Consider the following 8535-nt stretch of genomic DNA (forward strand, 5'->3'; position numbering starts at 1 on the left):
CTGCTGCTCTCGCAACGCCACCGCCCCAAGATGGCAGCGCGGGGCGGGGCTTCGCGGCCCACTTCCGCCCGGCTCCGCCATGGCGGCGGCGGCGCGGCGCGGTGCGCATGTGCGGGGCTCCATGGCGAGACGAGGGGCCGAGCGCGCACAGGGTAAGGACGGAGCGGCCCCCGCCCCCCGCGCTGCCCCCCACAGCCGCCCACACCCCCCCGGGGGCCGCCCCTTCTCCTCCCGTCCCTTTCCCCCCCCCCCACAGCGCGGTGTCCCCTCCCCGAGTGCCGTCCCACGGCTGTCACCCCCCGCGGCCTTCACCCCTCCCATTGTCGCCCCCTTTGTGTTCCCCCCCCTCAAATTGTCACCCCCCCCTTCGTGTCCCGGGTCACCCCACGCTGTGCCCCCCTCCACCACGTTGTCGCTCCCCCCGCTTTTATGTCTCCCACCCCCAAATTGTCACCCCCCTATGCAGAGGGTGTGGGGGGTAGGGGGGTTCCCTTCGGTTGTGCGATGAGGGCTCTATTTTGGGGTGTGCCCCCCCCCTTAACCCGCCCCCCACCATCCCTCCCCCCCCCCTTGGGGTGACACTTCGGTGGCCTCGGCCTGAAATGACCCAAAATGGGGGGATGGGGGCTGGATATGGAGGGGGAGTGACGCTGAAGCCACGGTTGCCTCCCCGCCCCCTTCCCACCAGTTTGGGGACAACCCTCCCCCCCCCCTCACCACAGGGCCACTCTTCTCCCCTGGGAACACTGCCACCTCCAGGGCCGTCACCCCTGTGGGGACACTTTGGGGGGTGGGGGCGAGGGGTGCTGCCACCCCCCAGTGGGGCACTGCCACCACCCCGAGGGACGCTACCCACCCCCCCTCCCAAGATGCGAAAGTGAAACAGGGGACACCTAAAAAGGGCCCTGGTGACAGATGGGGACACTGCTGCTGTCCCCACGCACACTGGTGGCTGTGTCACCCCTGGCCCCGGTGCCCGTTCTGTGTCACCTCCCTGGCGGCTGTGGTGGTGGGGGTCAGGGTTGGGGGTCAGCGCTGGGAGCGTCTGGTGCTGTGTCCCTGTGTCCCCCCGTCCCCATTTCTCCCCGTCCCCATGTCCCATATCTCCTGTCCCCATATCCCATTATGTCCCAAAAACCTGCGTCCCTGTGTTCCCATTTCTTCTGTCCCCACGTCCCCAGTGTTCCTGCCCCACATCCTCTTGCCCCCCATCCCCAAATCCTGTCCTCCCCATATCCTGAACCTCACGTCCCCATATCCCAGATCTCGTGTTCCCATGTTCCCATGTCCTCTCATCCCTTTGTCCCCCATCCCCATATCCTGAACCTCCTGTCCCTATATCCTCACCCCCCATGCCCCAACCCTCATGTCCCCATTCCCTATGTCCTCATATCCTGAACCCCAAACCTCATGTCCCCATACCCATGTCCTGAACCTTGTGATCCCATATCCCAAGTCTCATGTTCCTATACCCCAAATCTCACATTCCCATATCCTCTGTCCCCATGTCCTGAATCCTGTACGCCAAACCTCATGTTCCACACCCCGTGTCCTCAGATCCTGGACTCCATATTCCATACCTCACATCCCCACGTCCTCTGTCCCCATATTCTGTACCCTGTACCTCAGACTTCACGTTCCCATGTCGTCTGTCCCCATATCCTGGACCTCATATCCCAAACCTTGTGTCTCCATGCCCCTGTCCCCTGAATCTGGTATCCTCATGCCTTTTGTCCCTATATCCTGAACACCATACCTTGTGTCCCCATCTCTTCTTTTCCTGTATCCTGAACCTCATGATCCCATATCCCAAATCTCATGTGCCCATACCCCAGACCTCACATCCCCATATCCTGAACTCCAAACCTCATGTCCCCATGTCTCCATACCCCATACCTTGCATTCCCACACCATCTGTCCCCATATCCTGAATCCCATACCCTACCCCAAACCTTGTGTTTCCACACCGCAAACCTCACAACCCTACATCCTCTGTCCCCATCTCCTGGACCCCATACCCCAAACCTCATGTCTCCATGTCCCTGTACCCCAAATCTGGTGTCCTCATGCCCTTTGTCCCTATATCCTGAACCCCATACCCCAAACCTCACATTCCCATGCTCTCTATCCTCATCTTCTGGACCCCATACCCCAAACCTCATGTGGTTTGTCCCCATGTCCCTATCCAGGCTGAGTCCCCACCGGGCTCTGAGTGCTGCAGCACTGTCTGCCACTGCCTCTGATGCACGGCCGAGCGGAGCGATGAAGGGGTGAGTGCCAGCACTGCCTGGGGTCACCCTGTGGGGGGACTGCGGTCACGGGAGGACTGGGTCTGGGTTTGGGGTTGGTCACAGGGCTGTGGTCAGCAGGGCGGCCAGTGTGGGGGGGGGATGGGGGGACATGGGGACGTGGGACACGAGGACAGATCCTCATTGCTCTGCCTCTGTCCCTGCAGACAGCAGAAAGCAGCCGAGACGGAAGAGGGAACGGTGCAAATCCAGGAAGGTGAGGGGTCCCCATCTTTGTCCCAGGTGTTTGTGAGCCCCATCCTCACCCGTTCTGTCCCAAACCCCTTGGTGACACGGAACAACCTGTTAATACCAGCCCATGATCCAGAAGGGGTGGCCTGGTGGGGTGACAGTCGTTCCCTCCCCAGCATGAGGGGTCCTGGTAGGGTGACAGCTGTCCCTTCCCCACTATGGGGGGGTCCTGGTGGGATGATGGCAACCCCCTTCCCACCACGGCCCCATGCTGCCCACCTGTCCCCAAGGTGCAGTGGCCACAGGAGAGGATCCCACCAGTGTCGCCATCGCCAGCATCCAGTCCGCCGCCACCTTCCCTGACCCCAATATCAAATATGTCTTCCGCACAGAGAATGGCGGCACGCAGGTATGGGGTGGGAACGGGGGGCAAGGAATGTGGGATGTGGGGTGAGGGGATATGGGGGTAAAAGGGACATGGGTTATAGGGGTAGGGGGACATGGGATGTGGGGTCAGGGGAATGTGGGGTCAGGGGATGTGGGATGTAGGGGCAACAGTCAGGGGGACATGAGGACATGGAGACGTGGGGGGCGGGGGGACATGGGAATGTGCGGATATGGGGGTCTGGAGAATGGGGGATCAGGGGACATTGGATATAGGGGCAAGGGACAGGAGGACATGAGGGCAAGGAGATGCAAGATACGGGGGGCAGGTGAACATGGGGATGTGAGATTTGAGGGTCTGGAGAATGTGGGGTTAGGTGGCATGGGATACGGGGAAAAGGAACAGGGGGACATGAGGATGTGCAAACGTGGGATATGGGGAATGGGGGTCTGGGGAATATGGGGTCAAGGTAGATGAGATATAGGGACAAGGGACAGGGAGGCACAGGGACATGGGATATAGGGGGACATGGGGACATGGTATATGGGGGGACAGGGAGACATGAGGATGTGGGGTATGGGGGTGCGGGGATATAGGGGTCGAGGCATGGAGATGTGGGGGGCAAGTATGTCTTCGGCACAGAGAACAGTGGCATGCAGGAATGGGATCGGGGGGCACATTGGGGACCCAGCATTGGGGAACCCCTGAGAATGGGGCTTAGACCTGAGGAGTGACACGGATCTCTGCCTGCAGGTGATGTATAGGGTGATCCAAGTGGCGGACGGACAGCTGGACGGACAGACGGAAGGCACCAGCGCCATCAGCGGGTACCCCGCCACACAGTCCATGACACAGGTGGGCACTGGGGGGTGGCACAGGGGAGATGCTGGGGCTGGGGGTCCCGTCCCAATGTGCCACCCGCCGTCGCCGTCCCCTCCAGGCCGTCATCCAGGGTGCCTTCACCAGCGACGATGCGGTGGAGACGGAGGCAACGGCCACTGAGACCCACTACACCTATTTCCCCACCGCGGCCGTGGCCGACACTGGCACGTCTGCCGGCGCCGGGACCACCGCCACCGCCGTTGTCACCACGCAGAACTCGGAGGCGCTGCTGGGGCAGCCCACCCCCACTGGTATGGGGGGGGGTGGGGATGGGGGCAGGAATGGAGGTGAGGACAGGGATGAGGATGGGGAAGGAGGTGAGGGCTGGGATGGGAAGGGGGACTGGGATGGGGATGGAGATTGGGACAAGTGTGGATGGGGATGGAGATGGAGGAAGGGATGGAGGTTGGGGTGGGGCAGTAGTGTGGATAGAGATTGGGACACGAGTGGGGATGGGGGACATGGATGGAGATTGGGATGGGGACAGGAGTGGGGATAAAGGGTGAGACAAGAATAGGGACAGGGGTGGAGATGGAGGACAGGGATGGAGATGGAGATTGGAATGGGGACAGGGGTGGGAATAGAGGTTGGGACAGGAATGGGGACAAGGATGGGAATGGGGGAAACGAATGGAGTTGGAGATGGGAATATGGAAAGGGATGGAGATTGGGATGGGGACAGGAATGGGGACAAAGACTGGGAACAAGAGTGGAGATGGAGGACATGGATGGAGATGGAGATGGATGGGGAAAGGATGGAGATTAGATTGAGGACAAGGGTGGGGATAAAGATTGGGACAAGAATGGGAACAGGAATGGAGATAGAGACGAGGATGGAGATTGGGATGGGGACGGGTGGGATAGTGGTGGGGACAAAGGTGGGGATGGGGGACGGGGATGGAGGTGGAGACAGATGGGGAAAGGGATGGAGATAAAGACTGGGACGAGAGTGGGGATAGGAGTGAAAATAGAGGACATAGATGAAGATGGCGATAGGGATGGGGGACGGGGATGGAGGTGGAGACAGATGGGGAAAGGGATGGAGATAAAGACTGGGACGAGAGTGGGGATAGGAGTGAAAATAGAGGACATAGATGAAGATGGCGATAGGGATGGGGATGAGGATGGGGATAAAGGTGGAGATGGAGATGGGGACAAGAATGGGGATGGGTGGGGATAGGACAGGGATGAAGGTGAACATGGGGACCTGGGGATGTGGTTGGAGATTGAGGTGGAAACGTGGGGATGTGGATGGAGATGAACATGGAGACATGGATGGGGATAGAGACATGGGGATGTGGTTTGGGATGAGAATTGGGGTGGAGATAGGGACAAGGAGATGGGGATGGGATGGGATGGAGATTGGAATGAAGATATGAGAATGAAGATGGGGACAGGGATGGGTGGAGTTAATGGGGGGAATGAGGATGGGGACAGGACAGTGATGGAGGTGGGGAAGGGGCCAGCTGGCACTGCAGGTCCCTGCTGCAGGACTTAGCACTGCACCCCACGCCTGACCCCACTGCTCATTTTGGGTCCGTTCAGGGCAATTCTTCGTGATGATGTCCCCCCAGGAGGTCCTGCAGGGTGGGACGCAGCGCTCCATCGCCCCCCGTGCCCATCCCTACTCCCCGTGAGTACCAGCCTCACTGTGGGGGGCATGCTAGGGGGAGGTGTTTCCATAGGGCGGATTCCATGGGGCATGGTGTGGGGGGCCAGCACTGACCCTGCTGCTCTTCCTGCAGGAAAGCAGAGGCGCCGCGGGCGACCCGGGATGAGAAGCGTCGGGCGCAGCACAACGAAGGTACCGTTGTGGGATCAGTGCCCCCCAGGCAGGCAGGAGGTGGACAGAGACCCCCAAAAGGATCTGTGGGTTTGGGGGGCCTGGCTTTGTCCCCAGTGAGGGCACTGATGTCCCTGTCCCCTCTGCTTGCAGTGGAGCGCCGGCGCCGGGACAAAATCAACAACTGGATCGTGCAGCTCTCCAAGATCATCCCCGACTGCTCCATGGAGAACACCAAGTCGGGGCAGGTATGGGGTGGGGGGGAAACGGGACGGGGGGATGCAGAGGGAGTGTGGGGCTGGGAACGGTCTGTGGGATGGAGAATAGGGTCAAGCATCTATGGGGCCCTGTATCCATTGTGGTTGAGCATTTATAGGATCCCATATTCATTGGGGTCCCTTATCCTTTGGAGTTGAGCATCTGTGGGATCCTATATCAATTGGGCTCCTGTATCACTAGTGTCCAGCATCCATCTGGGGTCCTGCATCCATGAAGCCTCAAATCCATTGGGGTCCCCAATCCATGGGATCCCACTTCACTGGGGTCCCGTGTCCATTAGGGTCTGGTGTCCATTGGGGTCCTGCATCACTGGGATCCCACATCCACAGGATCCTGCATCACTGGGGTACTGCATCTATTTTATCCTATGTTGTTGGGGTCCTGTGTCCATTGGAATCCCCCATCTATGGGGTTATGCATCTAAGGGATCTCATATCCATTGGGGTTGAGCGCTTATGAGATCTCATATCCGTTGGGGTCCTGTATCACCGGTGTCAAGCATCCATTGGGATCCCATATTGCTGGGGTCCAACATCTAGGAGTTCTCAAATCTGTTGGGGTCCCCTATCTATGTGATCCTGTATCATTGGGGTGCTGCATCAATTTCATCCTATGTTGCTGGGGTCTTGTGTCCGTTGGAGTCCTCCACCTATGTGCATTTATGGGATCCCGTATCCATTGGGGTCCTGGGTCATTTGGGGTAGTGCGTTTATGGGATCCTCTATCCATTGGGACCCCATATCATTGGGGTCCCACATACAGGAGGTCTCATCCAATGGGATCCCCAATCCATGGGATCCCGTTTCATTGGGATCCAGGATCTATAGGATCTTGAATCATGGAGATCCCACATCTATGGCATCCTGTGTCAGGGGATACTAACGGGACACAGAATCCCAATATCTATGCAATCTCACATCCATGGGATCACACTTCATTGGCGTCCCCCATCCTTGGGATCCTACTTTATTGGAGTCCTCTATCCATGGGGTCCTGCATCGGGGGTCCCACATCTGTGGCATCCCGTGTCATTGGGGTCCCCCACCCACGGGGCCACACTTGTTTGCCAGATCCATGGGGTGGGGATGCGAGATCTGGGAGTGTGGCGGCTGCCTCCCCTCTCACCTCCTGTCCCTCCCCCAAAACCAATCCCACAGAGCAAAGGGGGAATCCTCTCGAAAGCCTGCGACTACATCCAGGAGCTGCGGCAGAGCAACCACCGCCTCTCTGAGGAGCTGCAGGGCCTGGATCAGCTCCAGATGGACAACGAGGTCTTACGGCAGCAGGTGAGTGCCAGGGGGGTGGGAGGTGGGGGGGGGGGGGGGGGGGGGGTCTCATGATCAGAATGGGGCCCCACAGCCTCACCCCTGCCCCCCCAACCCCATCAGGTGGAGGAGCTGAAGAGCAAGAACCTGATCCTCCGGACGCAACTCCGCCAGCATGGTGTGGAGATCGTCATCAAGAATGAGAGCCACTGACCCCGGGGACGGGGACCCCCCCGCAGCCCCCAACCCCCCCGCGCCCCCTCCTCATCATCACCCCACCCAGCCCCAGGGTGACGTGAGGAGCCCCCCAGCCCCATTTGGTTTGTGCCCCCACATCCCTGCGCTTCCTGCACACGCTCTCGGCCAGGCGACCCTGCTGCCCCCAGCACTGCCTCGGCCCCCCCCCACTCCCTCCCCAGTCCACCCCTCCGGTGTCACCCCTTTGGGAGTCAAACCCCCCCACCCCTCCCCCAGGATGTCACTCCTCCCTCCATTGTCACCCCCTTTCCCCAGGGTGTCACCCCAGCCCCCCCACCCCAGTGTCATCCCCAGGGTGTCACCCCCCCACATTGTCACCGCCCTCCCTTTCCACAGGGTGTCACCCCCCATTTCCCAGGGTGTCACCCCTCTCCCAGGGGGCAGTGGTGGCTCTTTGTCCCCCACTGGGGTGCAGGGTCCCTCCCCTCTGTCCTCACACCTCTCTTCCCCCCTCCCCCCACCCACCGCTCTGGCGGGCCATGACTTTTTTTTTTAAAAACTCTCTGAATTTCAAAAGAAAAAAAAAAGCAAAACGAAATAAAAATAGTGATTTGTTTTTCCAGGACCTCACAGTGATTCCCTTTCTCGACCCCCCCCACCCCGTGTGTCCTAATGTTCCCCTCCTCCCCAGCGCTTCTCTGTCCCCTTCACCCCACTGTGGTCCGCTGTCCCCTCAGCCCCACCATGTCCCGTTGTGTCCCCCCACCCCCGTTGTCACCATATGTCCAGTGTCTTCCCCCCTGCCCCATTGTGACCCCTCCAGCCCTGTCCCATTCTTCCTTCTTCCGCATGTTCCCACCATGTCCCCCCCCCATCCTGTCCTCCCATGTTCCCCACCTCATCCTCCCCTCTCCCAACCCTGTTGTCCCCCATGTCCCCTACCCCGTCCTGTCCCCCCTTTTGTCCCTCATATCCCCATCACGACCCCCCACCCATGCCCTGTCCCCCCCCCCAAGCCCTTTGTCCTGCTTTGTCCCCCATCCTTGTTTTGTCCAATGTCCTCATCGTGTCCCACACTCCTCTCCTGTCCCCCCCCAACTCCTTTGTCTCCCATGTCCCCCCCCCCTGCCCTGTCCCCCCCTGTCCCTACCATGTCTCCCATCCCTCTCCTGGCCCCCATGTCCCCACTGTGTTCCCTACCTCTGTCCTGTCATCCACAACCTCTTTGTCCCCCATGTCCCCCACCCCTGTCCTGTCCCTCCTA

At 59.9% G+C, this 8535-nt stretch overlaps 1 protein-coding gene across 2 annotated transcripts; it reads left to right on the forward strand.

Annotated features, from left to right (window-relative positions):
- The first annotated feature begins 36 nt into the window (after nt 1–36).
- Nucleotides 37–7915, forward strand: USF1 (upstream transcription factor 1). Of its 2 annotated transcripts, none has more exons than XM_031608734.2 (11): nt 37–152; nt 2190–2270; nt 2456–2505; nt 2777–2889; nt 3619–3720; nt 3806–3998; nt 5292–5379; nt 5492–5550; nt 5683–5777; nt 6966–7094; nt 7197–7915. In XM_031608734.2, the coding sequence occupies exons 2-11, from the start codon at nt 2263–2265 to the stop codon at nt 7284–7286; spliced, it is 927 nt and encodes a 308-aa protein (XP_031464594.1). In that variant the 5' UTR covers nt 37–152; nt 2190–2262; the 3' UTR covers nt 7287–7915. The 2 variants fall into 2 exon arrangements, with proteins under 2 accessions (XP_031464594.1, XP_031464593.1); XM_031608733.2 differs by having other exon boundaries at nt 2771–2889; nt 7197–7914.
- The last annotated feature ends 620 nt before the right edge of the window (nt 7916–8535 follow it).

Source organism: Phasianus colchicus, chromosome 30 (assembly GCF_987193195.1).
Source record: "Phasianus colchicus chromosome 30, bPhaCol1.hap1.1, whole genome shotgun sequence".
Taxonomy (NCBI): Eukaryota; Metazoa; Chordata; class Aves; order Galliformes; family Phasianidae; genus Phasianus; species Phasianus colchicus.